This window comes from Nansenia antarctica (genome assembly GCF_963989245.1).
Source record: "Nansenia antarctica genome assembly, chromosome: 6".
NCBI classification, from domain to species: domain Eukaryota; kingdom Metazoa; phylum Chordata; class Actinopteri; order Argentiniformes; family Microstomatidae; genus Nansenia; species Nansenia antarctica.
Window position 1 is genome coordinate 73158463 of NC_137676.1, and position 22117 is coordinate 73180579.

At 42.9% G+C, this 22117-nt stretch overlaps 1 protein-coding gene across 1 annotated transcript; it reads right to left on the minus strand.

The window, feature by feature from the left end:
- Positions 1–9828: 9828 nt before the first annotated feature.
- On the minus strand, positions 9829–20897 carry LOC308160951 (uncharacterized protein; the record flags this gene model as incomplete). The annotated part of the gene is made up of 13 exons (XM_080534874.1): positions 9829–10367; positions 12385–12431; positions 12547–12720; positions 13036–13209; positions 14193–14366; positions 14758–16546; positions 16922–17144; positions 17300–17390; positions 17543–17656; positions 18225–18338; positions 19557–19670; positions 20097–20210; positions 20893–20897. 13 exons carry the CDS (start codon positions 20895–20897, stop codon positions 9829–9831), a joined length of 3672 nt encoding a protein of 1223 aa, XP_080391000.1.
- Positions 20898–22117: the final 1220 nt, after the last annotated feature.

Below are 22117 nucleotides of genomic sequence, written 5' to 3' on the forward strand. Positions count from 1 at the left end.
GTTGGAGAATTATGTGTTATGATAACTGAATGTCATTATTTGTGTATTGTTTGTTTATTTCTATATCGTATGGGATTGATGTCAGTTGAGAAGTGATGTAGTGGTTATGCAAAGATAGGAAAGAGGTTCTGTTCCTAGCGCAACGAAAATGGAAGCTGCTGACTATGAAAGTGTTATCAATCTGAGACAGCGGTAAAGGCTGTTCTCCAACTGGGTACAAGTGCTAGTAACCTCTGACCCTGACGCTTCAAGGACAAAGAAAACATCGGTCGTTGGAAGTTTCTGTATTGATTTGTGCATGATGAACTGTGTTTAGTTTAATTGTGATTGTTATTTTCAAAATTCTTTTTATTATTGGTTGTTTTTTATTTTTTGTTTATGATATCTTTGGTTCCTAATACTGGTCCTGGGTTGGTCTGTGTTATTGTGCTTCTTGTGTTGTGTGTTGGTGTAGTTTTTCTGTCTGTTGTTGTTTATTTTTTAATTTTTAATTTTATTTGAAAAAAAAAAAAAAAAAAAAAAAATTTTTGGGGGATGTTTTGTGGGGTTTTGTGTTTTTGTTTTTGTTTTATGGTAGTTTAGTTTCGGAACACCCTCTGGGTGGTCCGAGGGGGGATGTGTCGTATATTTCTGTAGTATGTATGATCTATGTATGAATATGTAGTATGTTTTGAACACACACACATACCAGGGCATGCGGGGACATGATGCCCTCTAACGGTGAGGGTTCTATGGCAACCAGATGACCAACAGAGACCTGGGGGTTGGGCAAAGACACACACACACGCTGGCCCCTCCCCTCTGGAAGGAAACGGGGACAGGGGGAGAGAGCTCGCTCTCTTCCCACCCGAGGTTCATGGAGAACGCATGTAATGTATGAATCTGCCTGTAACTGATTAAATTGTCTTAAACTAACTGTTCTTTGATTCATAATCAATAAGAATACACGACACAGTCTCAGCACTGTCTACGCACTTTGTCCAACACAATAACATGTTCTACAGGGAACGATGTCGGGGGGGTATTCCATCAACGTTCCGCATGCATTTACGATCCCAATGAATCCCGTAAAGACAAGTCGGCTTATTTACTCCATGAACGTGCAGCGTTGACCTTCCCAAATTAGTTCCTCATTCTAAATCTCTGGTGAGACTGGTCTCAAATAATCAGTCAAACAATACGATCAGGGTGCGAATATTTCGACCGAGGACCATGGGGGCAGCCATGATCCCCGCTCGCCAAAGATCTACTTCCCATGTTGTAATGTTTGCCCTCTAGCACAGTTATAAACTTAATAAATGACTCGTGTTGTCTTCAGTCTCAGCACTGTGTGCGTTTATCATCCATCTTCCTCATCGTAGATGTTTCATGTCAACTTGTTCAAGGTCTATTTCTATGATAACTGTTCTACTGTAAAACTACAGCTCCATGCTGGTTCTAGCCTGTCTGTCTGAAGGCTCCACTGCCTGCAGCTGTGTGATTGCTGAGTGGTTTCAGGTGGGCAGATCAGGAGCTGTCCATGGTCCTGCACAGGGCTGCGTTCAGATAGAAATACATCACATAGAACAAGACATGCCTCTCTGACATGTGTAGTCATCATGAGGTCACACAGGTCACACACACTAACCGTTTGTTTCACAAAGACTTTATTGATATTGACACAGTCGTCGTCGTCATCATCATCATAATATAAAAATGAAGGACTATAGGACTAGTTCAGGCTAGTAGACTAGTGCTGCCACTATGGCGCCTCTGTCAGAATGAGAAGGAGGAGGCAGAAGATGATACAGTTATTGTAATAATTACAACTAAAACACAGAGGCACCATCCTCTCTGACCACCAGCCCCAGATCTCTCTGACCACCAGCCCCAGATCTCGCTGTCTGTCCATTTGGACTTGCAGGGCTTCACAAGAGCTACACTGACACACAAACACACAAGAAAATACATGTATGTAGAAATATATGCAAAATATGTACATTGGATAGATAGGCAGGTACAGAAATACATGGAAAGTGAATTTCAGAACATGTACATGTTGTATTGTTTTTGTACATAATCTACATCTGAACTCAAACACACAACTTGACCAACTCTTATACACATCCCCTCTCTCTCCTCAGGGTCAGAGACTCTGGGTCTCAGAGTTCATCACCAGTCTGACTGATAATATAATGATTCATCTAGATTGTTTCACCATCAGTTGCATTTCCAGAAATAAAATAATAATAAAAGGTGAAAAAAGAATATACAGAAAAATGTCACGCCTCAGTTTTGTCTACTGCACTTTTTCACATATTTCACAATGAGCAAATAACCAACTGGTCGTCATCAACTGCTGCAGACAGGATCTGAGGCAGGAGTATAAACCTACACTGACACAGTCCTGAAGACTTTCCAGTCAGAGACTCCTCCATCTCACAGGACCTGTACTGCTGCCCTCTAGTGGTCAGAGTGGGACTGACACTACACACTACACCCTAAACACTACACACTACACACTATACCCTAAGCACAGAACACCCTACACACTGCACACAGAGGCACACAGTTTGAGTGTATGAAGCTTGGTGTGTGTAATACGACATCATGACATCATGTTATGATCCAACATCTTTGAGCCTTAGGTGTTCAATGCATACCTGTCAACCCTTCATACCTGTCAACCCTCCCGTTTTTCCCGGGATTCTCCCGTATTTTACCTTTCTTTCCCGCTGTGCTCCCGTTTAAATATTTTCCTGTTAATCTCCCGTATTTTTCACCTATAATATAATATAATTTAACACTTAATTGTTAGACGTTGGCGCATGCGCACAATCGTTATATCCATGTCGGAGTTGACTTGTTTCCTCTCATTACTTGGGCTGCGCTCTGAGAGCGCCGGAACGCAGACTAGGTGCAACGTCATAAAGGGACCAAGTAATTTGATTGGACAAGAGGCATTCCATGAGTGGTGATCAGATTTTCAGAGCGTTGTTACGAACGCAGCCTCGGTTATCTCCGTTTTGAAATGATCGCTGGTAGCTTTGCGCCGCTCTTTTCCCATTGACATCTTCATGGTGTCAAGTAATGTATAAATACATGTGCTGAATTGATATGCCCTTTTGTGTTTTCATGTATATATATGCAGGGATGTTCAAAGTATTGTAATGGACTGAGTTCTAGTGGGTTAACATTACTGTGGCTTTAAGAGTTGTTGTTGTTGGATGACGTTCATCCGGGGGAGGGAGGGTTCTGGGGCTGGGAGCGGAAGAGGAGGGACTTAGGAGGGAGAGCGAGACGAGAGTATTGAGTGCTGGGTGTTGGTTAAGATTGAGTGTGATCAGGGGCGCCGCTAGAGATTCTGGGCCCCATGACAGAATATCATTTTGGGCCCCCCCACCTAAACCACCCATCAACCTAAACCCAGTTGAAGTTGATGAACTATTGATGCACTGCAAGAAATCCAATGATGGACATCTTTTGTAAATGTAATTTAAAATTACAGTTAATACAGGACTCAACAATTCAGCAAAGAAATCTCAACATTCTTTAACTTATTAAATGAAGACTTGAACAACACAAGGACAAAAGTATAATTAAATGAAGATTGAAACCCAATTATAAAAGTATAAATCACACAAAAAGTAAAAAATATAATTTTAATGGGGTGGTATTGTGTCTAAATAAATGTAGATCTTGTAAAGATCAGTTGGCCATAATACTGTCAGGATAAGATCAATGAAGAATTACAGCAGAGAGATATTTACTGACTCAGCATTGCTTGTTTCACACAAAGACAAACGTGTCTTATACAAGAGGGAGCAACACAGACATGGTGCCAGCGAAATTGAATAGTGAAATGGGAAGATTTTTATTTTTACACTGCGGCAGTACTGTGGAATAGTATACCTGGAGAGCTAAAAACTATATCTAGCCTAATGCACAACGATTCAAGATAGGAGTAAAGAGATCAAATCAAATCAAAGCTAAACGCTGGGCCTTCTTAGTAGCAAAATCTTTAATAAGATCCTTGAAATCTAGTGATGAAGCCAACTTGCTGTGCTGCTGTCATTGTCCTTTGTTACTTCTTGCTCTTCTTCTTCTGCCTCTTTACCTCTTAATTTTTTAAATTTTAATTAATTTTGCCATTTAGCAGACGCTTTTAATCAAAACAATTACGAATTACAGGGACATTCCCCCTGGAGTAACTGAAGGCTAAGTGCCTTACTCAAGGGCACACTAGTAGTGGTGAGGTTTCAGGCGGGATTTGAACTCGCAACCTTCCGATCACAAGTCCAACTCACTATCCACTACTAGACCACCACTACCCCCCCCACCTCTGCTCTCCTCTCTGGCTGCCTTGCTTGAAGAGGGCCCTGGCATGGAGTATCCATAGGTACATAATTCATAATATGTCCTATAATAGTATTAACATAATAACACATACATTACACCAGATTAGCTAACTTAAATGTTATCTAGCTAGCTAACAATATTATTAAGATGCCAGTGGTCAATGTTATTGCAATTACTGGAAGAACTATTAACTAAATATGAATATTAGCTAAAGTTGTATTCAATGCTTGCATGGTAATGCAGCATACATTCAAATATTCTAAATATGTTTGTTAACCCCAAACTCCTACCTACACCTCCTTCTCCTTCAACTGGGAGGCTGCATCTGTGCATGACGTCATTAGCATGTAACATTATACTAGTTAGCTAGCTAGCTAGCTATAGCAAGAGTGCATAGCTGCTGGATACAAATTCACTGAGCTCTAATAACCTATATTTGGACCAAAATTGCCCTCATCTCATACATTTAACTGAAATGATACTGACAGTGCACTGTAAGTTAACTATACTTGAAGTTAATGTTAATTAGCTATAGCGAGCTAACTAGATCATCCACGCAGTGATTAGATCACTAAACCACTGTTTTTAGTGATTTTTTTAAACTTTTCTCTTTTGAGACCCTGACTTTGGCTTTGCCTTTCACGACGTCGTCCACGCACGCACACGTACACGCATACGTACATTTGATGCATTTCCAATCTGGCTGTCCGATCAGGTCGATCAGCAGTCATCATGACTAGTCGCATCTATCAGCGCTCGGGCGCAACGGCGAGGATTATACCACATTTTCTTCTGTTCCTTCTATGGATTACGGATTTGTACATCAAATCACCACAGAACTTGCATCTTATGGAGAAGGAGTCAAACTTTGTTGGAAAAGGTGAGACACATAGCGACTTTTATCTCCACGCCGCAAAGAAATGTTTGGGCTTCGGAGCAACAACCATCCACACGACGTTGACTGCGGACCGGACGAGAAGAAACAAACCCCCGACAGGTAGAATGGACAGAAGAACCGTGATATGGCTCTATCTACTGCTCTCGGGAGACATACAGCTGAATCCCGGACCAGTCTCAACCAGACAAGCTTTGCGTTTAGCCAGAGAACAAATATATCTTTCCCAGGCAAATGCTACGAGCAGAGACATTGACGCCATTGTCGACAAACCGGTTATTTTGCCGGCAACAGCAGACTTCCAGGATTCAGACGTGGCTAGCAAAACAATGGGTAGATATGCTAATAACATTACCCCCCCACCTATCTTCCACCAGCTAGCCAGGGAACACAGAGGCCTCCCCCACCCGGTGACGAACCCCCCCCCACCACCCGGTGACGAACACAGAGGCCTCCCCCACCCGGTGACGAACCCCCCCCTCCCCCCTCCCTCCCCCACCCGACGACGACCCCCCCCTTCTCCACCCGGAGACTCTACAACGAAACCGTTGAACAATGGGCGCCCCCCCCCACCCCCCAATCCTCAACGTGACGATGACCAGAATGGTGATGACTATTTCCAAGTCAAGGACATACACTCTCTATTTGGACACAGCAGCAAGGGCCTGCATATTGTTCACCTTAATGTGAACAGTCTTGTGCCTAAACTGGACCAAATCAGAGAAATGTTCCATGACAGCAAGGTTCATATTTTGAGCTTCTCTGAGACCAAGTTTGATGAATCCATCAAAGACCCAGAGATTGAAATAGTTAACTACACAGTCATCAGAAACGACAGGAACAGGTATGGGGGTGGTGTCTGCATGTACATTCACAACGATATTATCTTTAACACCCGTGATGACCTGAAACATGACAAATTAGAATCTGTTTGGGTTGAAATTATCTTTAACAAAGCAAAACCGGTGCTGGTTGGTACTATCTACAGACCTCCCGATCAGAATGATTTCTATGATATTCTTGAGGGATGCATGGATGACGTTGACTGTGTGGAAAAGATTCTTATTGGAGATTTGAACACGGACATGCTCAGAAATGAAGCATCCGTTTTCAAATCCTTCACTAGGTTTTCTGAATTACACGGTCTCCGTCAACAAATTACCAAACCCACTAGGGTGTGTATTTCTACTCAAACCACCATAGATCTCATTCTAACATCGGATGAGTCCAAAATCTCCAAGAGTGGGGTTATTGTATGTGGGCTAAGTGATCATTACATGATCTTTTGCACTCGTAAAAAACAGAAACCCAAGGCTGGCGGTCATAAAACTGTAACCACGAGATCCCTTAAATCCTATTCTAGTGAGGCTTTGAACCATAAACTGGAGAATCAAGACTGGTTAGATGAACTAAAATGCACACAGGTTGAAGAGGCATGGCTAGGTTTCAAAACCAAATTCCTAAATATTATTGACAGTATAGCCCCCATGAGAACCACCAGGGTTAAAACCCAATCGGAACCATGGATGAATTCGGACATTCTAAATGCTATGAAAGTCAGAGACCTAAAATGCTCTGAAGTTCAAAAATGCAAATCAAAATTAGTGAAACACTTAAACGAAGATCACAAAACCCACTTTGAGAAAATTAAAAAACAATGCAACAAACTATGCAATCAGGTAATTACCATGACCAAATCTGCTAAGAAAGAATACCTCGATAACAAAATCGAAGAAAACTTAAACAAACCACGTGACCTTTGGAAGCTACTTAATAGCCAACTAGGTTGCAGTCAAAAACTCAAAACCAGGTCTACAAACATCAGCATAAAATCTGGTGATTCTCTCCTTACAGACAAGCTGGATGTGGCTAAGTGCTTAAACACTTTCTTTACAACCATAGCCACTAAATTAGTTAACAATCTACCACCCCACTCAGGGCGTTATGGTGTAGAGCACATCCGTGCGTTCTACAATAAACTGGGTGTACGCAATGATGATTTTAAACTCTCCATGGTGTCAAACGATGAGGTGTTTAAAAAGCTAGGCGCTCTACACTCAGAAAAGGCCACGGGCCATGACAATATTCCAGCCAGATTTCTAAAAGACTCAGCTGCCTCCATTACCCCAATCATCACCCACATAATAAACCTCTCCATCAAACAGGGACACGTCCCCCTTGACTTTAAAATAGCAAGGGTAACCCCACTGTATAAAAAAGGAAGCAAATTAGACCCAGGCAACTACCGACCTGTTTCTATTCTTAATTCCATCTCGAAACTTATGGAAAAAATAGTTTATGAACAGGTCGATAGGTACCTTACCGAAAAAAAGCTGATGTATGAATTTCAATCAGGATTCAGAACATCCCATTCCACTGACACATGCCTCCTCTATTTGAACGACCACATCAACCATGAGGTGGACTCGGGCAAGTACTGCGGCATGGTCATGCTGGACCTCCAGAAGGCCTTCGACACAGTAGATCACCACATATTGTTAGATAAACTGAAAGCAATTGGGTTCGATAGAACATCGGTGAGCTGGATGCAATCCTACTTAGAGGGGAGGGAACAGGTGGTTAGTGTGAACGGAACACTGTCCCCCCCCCTCCCAGTGACCTGCGGCGTTCCACAAGGAAGCATATTGGGACCTTTACTGTTCCTAATATATGTGAATGACATGTCATCAGCATGTAATTGCAATTTGTTCCTGTTCGCGGATGACTCGGCTCTGCTGGTCTCTGACAGGGACATATTGCAGGTGGAAAAAGCGCTAAGCACTGAACTGAGTAGAATCTGCATCTGGCTAGCTGACAATAAACTTTCAATACACCTAGGTAAAACTGAAACCATCCTATACGGATCCCCATCTAAACTCAGAAAGGCTGAACATTTTAAAATAAAAGTGGGTAACATTAATATCACAAGAAAAGAGGATATTACATACCTGGGCTCCATCTTAGAGGCAAATCTTTCCGGAGATAAAATGGCAGCAAAAGTAATCAAAAAAGTGAACCATAAAACGAGATTCTTGTACAGGATATCCTCACTTGTCAGTAAAAACACACTGAGGACCCTATCAGGAGCTCTCATTCAATGTCACTTCGACTATGCCGTAACATCATGGTACTATAGAACCACAAAGGCCCATAAAACAAGACTCCAGACAGCCCAAAATAAACTGGTTAGGCTTCTGCTAGGCCTCAACCCTAGGACACATCTAACCGCTGCTCATTTTTTGAGCCTTGATTGGCTACGAGTAGTTGACAGAGTGCAGCAGCTTGCACTGGGCCTAGTCTTCAAGATACGCTACACCACAAAGACACCCAAGTACCTGTCAACATACTTCCAAAAAGTGAACAACGTCCACACTTACAACACCAGAGGAAGCTCCACGAACCACGTTCAACCGCGTTGCACCACAAACAAGGGTTTAAACTCGTTTACAAACTATGCAGTAAAGATGTGGAACGCCCTTCCTATAATCTTAAAGGAGTGTAAAACACTGCCCACCTTCAAAACCACTCTCAAAAAACATTTACAGGAGGCTGCAATCCGTAACTGGACCCTCTAAAACAAAAATCAGATTAAAAGACCTGAACTACCCACTGTACATACTTTGTGTTTTGTCCCCCGCCCCCACCTGTGGTGTATGTCCCCACCTGTCCTACCCGCTGTACATACCTTATGTTTTGTTGTATTGTTCTTCCCATGATGGATGTATGTTTATCTTGTAGATAGTAATAGTTATTTGTCTGTATTATCTTGTAGATAGTACTAGTTTTTCTGTCTGTCTTACATGTAACGATGAATTGAGAATCAAGGACCCCAATTGAAATAAGCCAGTGGCTTTCTTGGGTTTTTATCCTGTTAGTTGACCTTGTATGTAATATGTACATTCATGTACCTACTTCTGCAAATCTTCTAATAAAGTTTTCAATCAATCAATCAAGTCCTCCATCTGTCCCACACACATACTACAGCAGGACGTGTTGGTCATGGAAACCTTGTCAGAATATTGGCGGTAACGTTCCTCTAGTCTAGCAGCTCACGCGCGGTGGACTGAACCATGCAGTGAATAAATAGAGGGGTAAATAATAAGGCTTAATTGTGTTAAACATAGAGAAACAAAACTCCAGTTTGTTTCTTTTGTGACTTTTTTTAATACATAGAATTATAATTTGAATTCGGCTACATTAACGTCCTTATGATAATAATAATAATAATAATAATAATATTTATAAATATAATATATTTTAAAAAAAAGATTCTCATGGGCCCCTGTCAGTGCTGGGCCCTTAGAATCGTCCTACCTTACCACCCCCTAGCGGCGCCCCTGAGTGTGATATTAAGAGAGTAGAGTTATAACTTGTAACTGAGAATAAAGCTGGAAATCAAGAACCCTCCGTCTGGTCTGTGACAACATTACAGTATTTTACTTTCAACCAGGTATCTGATTCTGATCACCTGTAGTCACTTACTTAATCATAGGAACTAGTTAACCCAATTCTTGTTGCACGCCCGGGGCCGTGCGGGGGGATATCCCTTATTTTCAAATCCCAATGTTGACAGGTATGGTTCAGTGTGATCTCCCTTAGACTAGTTTACACAGGGTCACTGAGCCATCGTACCAAACCCCAAACCCTGGGTAGAGGGGCTCAGTGAATGTGGAGTGGAATGTGTGCAGGAGGGTCAGTGTGTCAGAGGAGACGCTGTAGAAGGACAGAGTGCCGGCCGGCCAGTCCAGATACACTCCTACTCTGTGGGAGCCAGAGGAGGGCACAGGTATGTGAGTTGTCTTATTATTGTGCCAGGCAGAGTAACTGTCAGAGCTGTCAGAGCAGACCAGACTCCAGGACTTGTCATTGTGTCCCAACCCACAGTCAACACCCTCTCCTCTCCTGCTGATTCCTTTATATGTCACTGCTATACGAGCCCCTCCCCTCCTCTCTACCTCCCAGTAGCAGCGCCCAGTCAGACCCTCTCTACATAGCACCTGTCTCCAGAACTCAAATCTCTCTGGGTGATCAGGATACGGCTGCTCCTCTTCCACCCGTGTCACCTTCCTGTTGTCCTCAGACAGAGAGAGCTCTCTGTGTGCTGTGTTTGGGTCCAGTGTGAGCTCACAGGCATCTGAATGAGAGGGACAAAATAATCATCAAATCAATACAATTGGATAAATTACAATATTCACATCTTGTTAAGTCCAGTTCACATCTATGCAACGCAACGTGACGGGTCAGTTTTAGAACTTTTAGACCGTCGTTAGAAAAAACTACTTGCGACCGACGGGTGGTGAGCAGTGATGTGAATAACGGCGTTAAAATAAACGGCGTTATATTTCCATCGTTATAACGCCGTTACCGTTACCGGTAATTCAATGCGGCGCGTTACTACTGAAGCTTCTCATTGTCATCCGACCTCAGTCACAGCTGGGAGGGGAGGGGCGAGACAACCGCTTAAGTGATCATGATTGGCTATGGTAGAGTTAAGTGATCATGATTGGCTATGGTAGAGTTAAGTGATCATGATTGGCTATGGTAGAGTTAAGTGATCATGATTGGCTATGGTAGAGTTAAGTGATCACGATTGGCTATGGTAGAGTTAAGTGATCATGATTGGCTATGGTAGAGTTAAGTGATCATGATTGGCTATGGTAGAGTTAAGTGATCATGATTGGCTATGGCAGAGTTAAGTGGTCATGATTGGCTATGGTAGAGTTAAGTGATCATGATTGGCTATGGTAGAGTTAAGTGATCATGATTGGCTATGGTAGAGAACATGTCATGGTAAGCCAACCATAGTTCAGTGTTGTGCGGATGTTTCTACACACAAACCACACGCGCGCACAGCACCACACACACACACTCAAACTATCAGAGAGATACACGCAGCAGTGATATATATATATATTATATATAATAGATATTACACTGTAACTATCAGAGAGATACACGCAGCAATGGCGAGTCCCGAGTGTTCTGAGGTGAACGTGGTGTTTTCACGGTGGAAGTACAGGCACTATTTCAGTACTACTTTAAAAGCACTTCATATTGTTTAACTGTTAACTTTTGTAATGAAGAAAATACTTGAAGTACAATATGTCTACCAGTTGTGGTCTGTTGAAGTGCAATAAATATGAAAAGTTCCCTGCTGAAACCTGCTCAGAAAAATCTCTGAAGATCACATTTATCTTCTAATATGGCAGTGGGTAAGCTTTTCCTTGTCACATTTGGCTGACTGACCTTAACTTAGCCCGCTGCACTGTGGTAAAAAGTAACGCAATAGTTACTTTCCCTAGCAACTAGTTACTTTTATAATGAAGTAATTCAGTTACTAACTCAGTTACTTTTTGGGATAAGTAACTAGTAACTATAACTAATTACTTTTTTAAAGTAACGTGCCCAACACTGGTGGTGAGACAGATGGGTGGTGAGACAGATGAGACTGATGAGTGGTGAGACAGATGGGTGGTGAGACAGATGAGACAGATGACTGGTGAGACAGATGGTGGTGAGACAGATGGGTGGTGAGACAGATCAGACAGATGGGTGGTGAGACAGATGGGTGGTGAGACAGATGGGTGGTGAGACAGATGGGTGATGAGACGCAACGAGACACAGATGACCGTTTCCATAACAACGACTTAAGTTGTGTTTACCCTGCAAGATGGCTGACAGTGACATGCTGGCAGTAGCACTGATCAATAAACGGCGAAAATGTTAATTCCTGTTTGGATCGGGAACGGGTCGTATTAATAAGGTCCACTCCACTTCTTGGCAGCAGATGACGCTGGTCTGTGCTATTTCCTGATTGGCTGAAGAGAAATATCAGACATTCCATAAAATCAAGTCGTTCTGCTGAGAATTGACATGTCAAATCACTGGTGATTCCTTGCGACTGCGAGTTCCGTTGCGTTCCTTTGCATCGCGTTGCATAGATGTGAACTGGACTTTATATGCTAACATAATTTATTTCACAAAATGTTACTTGTTAATATACATTTTTTTACAAGGGATGCAACTCATTCACATTTACTCATATTTTAGATTGACATATGAATACAATACTGGTGCTCTGTTTGAACTCTGCTGTACCCTGATTCTTGAGTAATATCACAGTCCTGTTCTCTACAGCGTTGGTGACTTACATTTGATCAGCCCAGGTTTGAACCAGCACCCTCCACCAGGGTCCACACTGTATCAACCACAGAAAAACATAGAGTGGTTGGATGACACACTCACAATCATGTGGGAAATAGATACTGTGCATTAATGTCATTGATGCGTCCAGCCACATATTCAGCCTTTACCAGAGTGTCTGTAGTTTACAGAGTGGATCTTTCTGTAGAGCAGAGAGCAGCGCCAGTCCTGAGTCTCCTGGGTGATTGTAACTGAGGTCCAGCTCTCTCAGGTGGGAGGGGTTAGACCTCAGAGCTGAAGCCAGAGAAGCAAAGCCTTCATCTGGGACTCCACAGAATGACAACCTGTGGAAATAGTGTCACTCCATCTGATATCAAGAATCTGATTGTTCCTCTCTAATGTACATCTTTATAGCTTACAATCCTCTTAATTCAGCAGTTGAAAGGCTAGACACATTGTATTTAAGTGAAGAACATTCAAACTAGTACATTATAATGGCCCTAGATACAATGCTTCTACACCCCAAAAGACCTCACCTCAGTGTCTGTAGTTTACAGTGTGGAGCCTTTCTGTGCAAGAATAATTAATTATATAGAATGATAATGTAACAGACACTTAGGAATGAAATGTCTGACAACAAGAATAGTCTTAGACCTCACCTCAGTGTCTGTAGTTGACAGTGTGGACTCCCCAGTCCAGCAGAGAGCAGCTTCACCCCCCCGTCATGTAGATCATTATGACTGAGGTCCAGCTCTCTCAGGTGGCAGGAGTCTGAGCTGAGAGCTGAGGCCAACACTTCACAGCATCTCTCTGTGAGGTGACATCCATTCAGCCTGAATGAGGAATACAAATAAATACATGCAGCCAAACGATCACTGTGGTGCAAGACTTCATGAGTGAGAGTTATAGTTGCTCTCAACAAGGGAGCAAGCAACCATGGATACATTTGGAGTGACTGGATTTCTATGTCTGGTACAATGTATTTGGTAGCTATTGGGTTAGTTGTTTTAACCAAAACGAGCAGAAGAGCTCATATAACTCCTATTTTAGAGACTCTACACTGGCTTCCTGTTAAGTTCAGAATAGATTTCAAGATCCTTCTGCTTGTTTATAAAGCTCTCACTGGAACAGCACCAGCATATCTGAAAGACCTTTTGCTAGCATATCAGCCCAATAGAGCTCTCAGGTCTTCTGCTAGCATATCAGCCCAATCGAGCTCTCAGGTCTTCTGATACTGGCTTTCTCTGTGTACCACATGTACAAAAGAAGAGATTTGGTGAGGCTGCATTCTCATTTTATGCACCCAGATTGTGGAATGCACTGCCAGTTTACATTAGGGATGCAACCTCAGGAAATATGTTCAAGTCAAGACTAAAAACCCATCTTTTTAATATTGCCTTTAATTGACTAAATAATTAAATGATGATTAGATAATGATTAAAGCAGTTTGAGCTGCAATGTTTGTAGGAAAAGTGCTACACAAATAAAGGTTATTATTATTATTATTATTATTATTATTATTATTAGTGCAGTATTGTGTAGCCCCATGAGCTGATCTAAGGCCAGGTGGGTCAGGATTTGAGGAGGGCAAACCTATTCAGAGAGTGCAGACAGAGCAGGCCCCTCTCCCACACACACACACACACACACACACACACACACACACACACAATATAGTAATTGATTGGAAGATAATGTACATTGTCTGTCTAAATCATTGAGCCGTTCTGTGCAAGTATCATTCATTCTATATAATGATAGTGTAACAGAAACTTTGGAGGACTTTTCTGAAAACAACAATAGTCTAAGACCTCACCTCAGTGTCTGTAGTTTACAGTGTGGACTCCCCAGTCCAGCAGAGAGCAGCTTCACCCCCCCGTCACGTAGATCATTATGACTGAGGTCCAGCTCTCTCAGGTGGCAGGAGTCTGAGCTGAGAGCTGAGGCCAACGCTTCACAGCATCTCTCTGTGAGGTCACATCCATTCAGTCTGAATTGAGAATAAATACAATTAAGAAAAAGTATGCAAAATGATGCGTGTCGACCTCCCTCTATGCCTAGAGACTCTTACAGTGTTCTATCATTTCCAGTTGCATGTTGCACCAACTGTTAACTCACTGGCCAGCTAACTTCTCATTACACTTAAGCTAAAATAAAGCTAACAAACTCATTAGCTGAACTGTGAACAGCCATTCAGTTAGCTATGTTTTACTTCACGTCAGACAAAAAGTCACTATTTGAGCCATGGTGTGATTATCCGTGGTACCGCGAGGTTTTCTTCAAGCAGCCTACTCACTAATTACTATTCTACAATGCATTTTCATAACCCTGAAATCGTCCTAATTTACGTTTAATTAGAGTAATTTTGTCCATCTACTTACAGTGCCGTCTTAGAGGCTGTGAGCACTGGCAGCAGCCTCAGAAGACCCTCCTCTGATCTGGAGTATTTCTTCAGGTCAAACACATCCAGCTCCTCTTCTGAGGTCAGCAACACAAAGACCAGAGCTGACCACTGTGCAGGTGAGAGTTGGGCTTCTGAGAGACGTCCTGAGCTCAGGTAGCTTTGGATCTCCTCCACTAGAGAATGGTCATTCAGCTCATTCAGACAGTGGAACAGATTGATGCACCTCTCTGGAGAGGGATTCTCCCTGATCTTCTTCTTGATGTACTTGACTGTTTCCTTATTGGTCTGTGAGCTGCTTCCTGTCTGTGTCAGAAGGCCTCGTAGGAGATTCTGATTGGACTCCAGTGAGAGGCCCAGGAGGAAGCGCAGGAACAAGTCCAGGTGTCCATTCTCACTCTGTAAGGCCATGTCCACTGCACTCTTGTGTAAGTCGACTAGAGGCTTGCGTGTAAGTGATGACCATAGCTTCCTGGATGAAGATTTCTGTTTGACCAGTGGATTCTCATTGCTGTTGTTGAATGTGAGGAACACATATAAAGCAGCTAGAAACTCCTGGATGCTCAGATGCACAAAGCTGAACACGTTGTGCAGCCCACACTCCTCTCTGAAGATCTGAGTGCACACTCCCGAGTACACTGAGGCTTCTCTGACGTCAATGCCACACTCTCTCAGGTCTTCCTCATAGAAGATCAGATTGCCCTTTTCCAGCTGTTTGAAGGCCAGTTTTCCCAGTGACAGAATTAGCTCTTTATCCCAGTGTGGATCTCTGTCATGGACTCCAAGGTACTTCACATTCCTCTGTTTGGTCTGAAACACCAGGAAGTGTGTGTACATCTGTGTCAGAGTCTTGGGCATCTCTCCTCTCTCTGCTCCACCCAACAGTCTCTCCAGAACATCAGCTGAGAGCCAACAGAACACTGGTATGTGGCACATGATGTGGAGGCTCCTTGATGACTTCATGTGTGTGTTGATTCTGCTGGCCAGGTTCTCATCACTGATTCTCTTCCTGAAGTACTCCTCCTTCTGTGGGTCGTTGAACCCTCGTACCTCTGTCACCCGGTCAACACACTCAGGAGGGATCTGATTGGCTGCTGCAGGACGGGAGGTTATCCAGATGAGAGCAGAGGGAAGCAGATTCCCCTTGATGAGGTTTGTCAGCAGCACGTCCACTGAGGTTGACTCTGTGGCATCACAACATGTCTCGTTGTTCTGGAAGTCTAGAGGAAGTCGACACTCATCCAGACCATCAAAGATGAACAGAACTTTATACTTGTCAAAGTTGGTGATTCCTGATTCTTTTATTTCAATGAAGAAATGACCAAGAAGTTCATTCAAACTGCGTTTCTTCTCTTTCATTAAATTCAGCTCCCGAAACGGAAGTGGAAATATGAACTGGACATCCTGATTGGTTTCTCCTTCAGCCCAGTCCGTAATGACCTTCTGAGTAGAGACTGTTTTTCCAATGCCAGCGACTCCCTTTGTCAGCACACTTCTGTTTGGTTTGTCTTGTCCAGGTAAAGGCTTGAAGATGTCGGTGCATTTGATTGGTGTCTCCTGCATTGCTGGTCTCCTGGATGCTGTCTCAATCTGTCTGACCTCATGTTCCTTATTGACCTCTCCACTTCCTCCCTCTGTGATGTAGACCTCTGTGTAGACCTTATCAAGAAGTATTGGCTTGCCTTGCTCAGCTATTCCCTCAAACACACACTGAAACTTCTTCTTCAGGGTGGACTTGAGTTCATGTTGGCACACCACAGCGAGCTCATCTGAATGACAAAACAATTAACACAATATTTGTGGCACACTTTACATTAAGTTGATCCAATACCTGCAGTAACTGTTATTACATTGTTTAAATACATTGGTTTATTCAACAAGTTGTTATATAGTAATTAATTACATAGTATGTAGTGTAGTTGAATGATATAGGAAACTGTCCAACCCCGTAACTATGCAATTATACACAAACAATTGTGTTACTGCTGTAATTACAGAGATACTAAGTTATAGAGGCAACACAATATAAAGAGTGACCAAACAGGGATATACAGTACATAGTAATTACAGTTAGTGGTGTTTATATTTCCAATAATATTTCAGCCCAGTAACACTTCTCTGTGAAAACATATGAGGTCTCTTACGTTTCTCCAGTGTGTCAGCGAGCTCCTTCTGGTTCATGTTCCTCAGGACGTGCAGTGTGATCTTCAGAGCCCCCTCTCTGGCACTGCTCTCCTGCTTCTCTTCTTCTGCATCTTCCTCTTCCTCCCCCTCACTCTCAAGGCACTCTGGGTAGTCTTGAGAAATAAGCCTCTTGAACCTCTTCAGCTGATTTCTCACTAAAGTGATGACATTGTCTTCAAGCAACTGAAGTATTTAAATAAAAAAGATGTGAGATACCTTTACACCCAGTAGAAAAACTAAATACAAAAATCACATCACTTGACTTTGGCATGTAATTGAAACTTTTCCATTGGGGATTACTTAGCCATTTTCCATGTCATTCTTTCTCTTTAGCTCACCTTGAATATGGAGGCCAGTTCACTTTGATTCTGGACAGACTGACCACTGGGAATCTCTGATTCTGGTCTCTCCACCTGGTCACTGGGGATTCTGGGTAAAAACAACAAATAAGCAGATGTCTTTATCCAGAGAAGTGTGAATGAGGCCCAGTTTCCCAAATAGAACAAGTTAAGTGTGTATACCACTACTGAATGTTATTGGCAGCGTCAAAGACCACTATGGTGATTAAACCTCAAACTGACCTTTGACCAGAACGAGGATGTCTTTCTCTGAAGTGTATTGGAAGTCTCATAGAGTCGTCACTCTTCATGGACACACAGCTGGGTACAGGTGAGGCTGGTCTCTCCTGCTGGACCCTGGATTACAAGGTAGAGTTGTGTTTTAAATATACCATATGAGCTGAGCTCCTAGAGCCAGTTACACAGGAGTGTGGCATTGTGAAGGACAGAGTGTTAATGAACCTGTCTTTGTTTCATTCAGGGGATCCCCATTATGATGGAGGGTTGGGGTGCGCTGGGAGGAGGAGAGTGGGGACGGTGTGGGCAGTCCAATATAATATATTTGTATTGTAAGAAGCTTTTAGGTTTTTAGTGGCCATCTCCCTCCAGGATCCACTCTCCTCCCCCGTGGACAAGCCTTCTAGTGAGAGTTGCAACACTGTCTGTTGCTACAGTATATATTGAACTACAGTAAATCTACATTACTAAGTCTAACATTTGAAATTCTGCCTTTAATGATAAATATTTGCTGAGCTCCTAGAGCTGAAGATGATGTGATAAGCTGTACAATAAATGATTTTTCTTACTCCCATGCTCCCTCCTTGATAGTAGAACCTGAGTTCATTATAGTTACCTGAGGACCTCATGAAACAAACAGGTGGCCTAGTCTCACAGTTAGTTCATCACATCCCCATGTTACACCTACCCTTGTGTAGTAGTGACGGTTCCTTGTCTGAATTCTATTGGACCGTCCATAGACCGGTCACTCTTCATGGACACACAGCTGGGTACAGGTGGGGCTGGTCTCTCCTGCTGGACCCTGTCAAACACAAAGACACCAACATTCCCACATGTTGAACAGAAGATAATGGATGTCATGTGTTCATATGAGTGTGTGTCTGTAAGTCATCAGGGCCCAGTAGTTCAAAATGTTTAGTCTCAATCAGATCCGATCAGATTTTGAAATCCCATTTTTTGTGATCCAGGATCAGACAACTCGGACAGATTTTGTCCCAGTATTTCAAAGCAATTCAGGATAGGATCACCCTGATCCAGATTCAGACTTTTCAAGATGACTAGATCCTGAATATCAGTGCTTTAATCCTACCAATCTCCATCTAGTGGATATGAAAAATAATACAAGGAAGACAAGAGACCACATTGCAGAAACGTCTATAATGTCTAATCATATGTTTAAATACATAAAGGACTCAAATCATAATGGATCTGAGAGTGGAACCCCAACGACCCTGCCACATAACACTGGCTTGTATTGTGCTACACAATATCCTGTCCTATCCTGTCCATGGCAGAGTCCCCCTCTCTGACATCCATGATCCCCCAGAGCCCCTTGCACCTGCTGATGATCTAGGCCCACCTCTGGGTTTTCCTCTAAATGAGAGACTGAGTGGTGGTGCAATGCCAGATGCTATTGTCCGCAATTACTTTTGAAAGGTGATGACAGGTGATGCACTATTTTTTCGTTGAAGATATTTTTTCTTTAATCTAAATTACATTTGTGATTTACAGTCTTTGTTGTGATACTTTTATGAGCATAAATATTTACAGTATGTCATCAACATTTGATTGAAAACAAAATAGGCCACCACAAACGTGACCATAACATTTAAAATAAAATTGATTTGCCATGAAGGCTAAACATTTGGATTATTTCAGTTAACAAACTTCGCCATCTTATTTATATTGAAACATATCTTTTTTATAAATTGTATAGTACATTTTGCTCTGGTAATCCACTGGAAATCCACCCGTCTGGTGGGATCAAGATAATACAGTTTTTTGGGATCAAACTGATCCCAATCCTGTGATGTCGGTTTGAACTACCCATTTTGAAGATTTGATCCAGATTAAAGCTTGGATTTGATTTCCTAATCTGATCGGATATCAAAGTGATCCTAATGCTGTTTTTTGGTTTTGAACTACTCACAATCCAAATCTGATCTGATCAGATAGGGATTAAAAGTTTTGAACTACTGGGCCCAGGATATTGACTACAAGGAATAAACCTCAGACTAACCTTTGACCAGAAGGAGGAGGTCTTTCTCTGAAGTCTATTGGACGTCCCATAGACCGGTCACTCTTCATGGACACACAGCTGGGTACAGGTGAGGCTGGTCTCTCCTGCTGGACCCTGTCAAAACCACAACATCAGCTTTACTTCTGTAGCCACTCTAGATATGAAAAGCCTTTTGGACAGTCATTAAAGGGGCAAGATTCAGATTACTGTATACTGACTGAGGTATGATTGAAAACCCATTGTTGTTTTAGGCCATTGTAACTAAGTTATTAAAGCTAAACATAGTTCCTGGTCAGATAAATATTATTAAAAACTAACATTGGTGGACGGAGTGGCCAGTCCATATAAATATATCTGTATTGTAGCATTTAGGTGTTTAGTGGCCATCTCCCTCCAGGATCCACTCTCCTCCTCCGTGGACAAGCCTTCTAGTGAGAGTTGCAACACTGTCTGTTGCTACAGTATATATTGAACTACAGTATATCTACTTTGGTGGTGTAGTCTCACAGTTAGTTCATCACATCCCCATGTTACACCTACCCTTGTGGAGTAGTGACGGTTCCTTGTCTGAATTCTATTGGACCGTCCATAGACCAGTCACTCTTCATGGACACACAGCTGGGTACAGGTGAGGCTGATCTCTCCTGCTGGACTCTGTCAAACACAAGACACCAACATTCTCGTGTTTAACAGAAGATAATGGAAGTCACATGTTCATATGAGTGTGTGTCTGAGTGTCATCAGGATATTAACTACAAGGAATAAACATCAAACAAACATTTGACCAGAATGAGGAGGTCTTTCTCTGAAGTGTATTGGACGTCCCATAGAGTGGTCACTCTTCATGGACACACAACTGGGTACAGGTGAGGCTGGTCTCTCCTGCTGGACCCTGGATAACAAGGTGGAGTTGTTGTTTTTTTAATGTGCCATATGAGCTGAGCTCCTAGAGCCAGTTACACAGGAGTGTGGCATTGTGAAGGACAGAGTGTTAATGAACCTGTCTTTGTTTCATTCAGGGGATCCCCATTATGATGGAGGGTTGGGGTGCGCTGGGAGGAGGAGAGTGGGGACGGTGTGGGCAGTCCAAATTAATATATTTGTATTGTATGTAGCTTTTAGGTATTTAGTGGCCATCTCCCTCCAGGATCCACTCTCCTCCTCCGTGGACAAGCCTTCTAGTGAGAGTTGCAACACTGTCTACACTGTTGCTACAGTACACATTCAACTATAGTATATCTACTTTAATAAGTCTAACATTAATCTGGTTATGAATGAAGCAGCTATCATCATCATCATCATCATCATAAATGCCCTCCAGAGACTCTTCTCTTACCCCATGGCTTCAACATCCCCAGAGAGACTCATTTTAGAGGCAGTGGTCCCCTCCTCTCTCTCCCCAGAGAGACTCATTTTAGAGGCAGTGGTCCCCTCCTCTCTGTCCCCAGAGAGACTCATTCTAGCAGCAGTGGTCCCCTCCTCTCTCTCCCCAGAGAGACTCATTCTAGCAGCAGTGGTCCCCTCATCTCTCTTCTCTCCTCAAGACCTCTTGCTATAAACAAAGGAGACAAAAGTTAAAAACAGTGAAGCAGGCCCGTCACTATGGGCGAGCCTCAGGGGGCCGGGCCCGCCCACAGACGTGCTGGTGCCCCCCCAACTGGCAGCCAGATATAACATTAAAAATAAAGAAATGTATTTATATTTTTAAAATTATTCATATTTTATGTTAAATGAAGACATTAAAATTGAGAAACAATAGTGTGTTTTTCATTTTGTTGGACGGGATTCTAGTGACAACCAATCATTTGAAAGTTGAAAGTTGAAAGTTGCACGTTACGCACGCTGCTGCTCCCGCCATTTCAGTTGTGTGAGGCGAGCACTGAGCAGCTGAGTGAAATCTGCGCTTTTTGATGGATACAGCTTTTTGAATAAAGATGGATATAAGAAAGTGGATTACCGGTAAGTCCTCGAAAGGTGCAGCTGCACCCAACCCCGATGGACATAGCACCAGCATTAGCGACTGTGGGCAGCCTGACACTAGCACCCCGACGGCTACCACTGGCGAGGTGAATATGCTGTGGCTCGTGGGTTCCTGGTAAAGAAGATGGAGGACACCTCGTTTCCCCCCAAAGATGGACAATGGACAATAGCCAATATTCTCAGTACGTTCCACTCGGCACTCCAGGCCATGCCAACTGTCATCCAAGCTTATACACTCGCCCTAACTTTGGGAGCGTCTACCGCGACTTGTGAAAACTCTTTTTCAACACTTAAATTTTTTTTATCTGAGCATCGGCGCAGCATGTTGCACAAGCGCAAGGCTCAACTGATTCAGCTTGCCTTCGAAAAGGACCTCATCCACAAGTTCAAGGATGAGTGGAAGGACTTACTGATGAGGAGATTCAGCACTGAAAAACGCTGCCTCCTTCTTTTCTGAGCCGGGAGGAGAGTGTGAATTCAGGGTAAGTTAATATTGTGTGTGTGTGTGTGTGTGTGTGTGTGTGTGTGTGTGTGTGAGCACCCGCCGTGGTGATGCTTTGCTAGTTGTATTCTCGACAGCT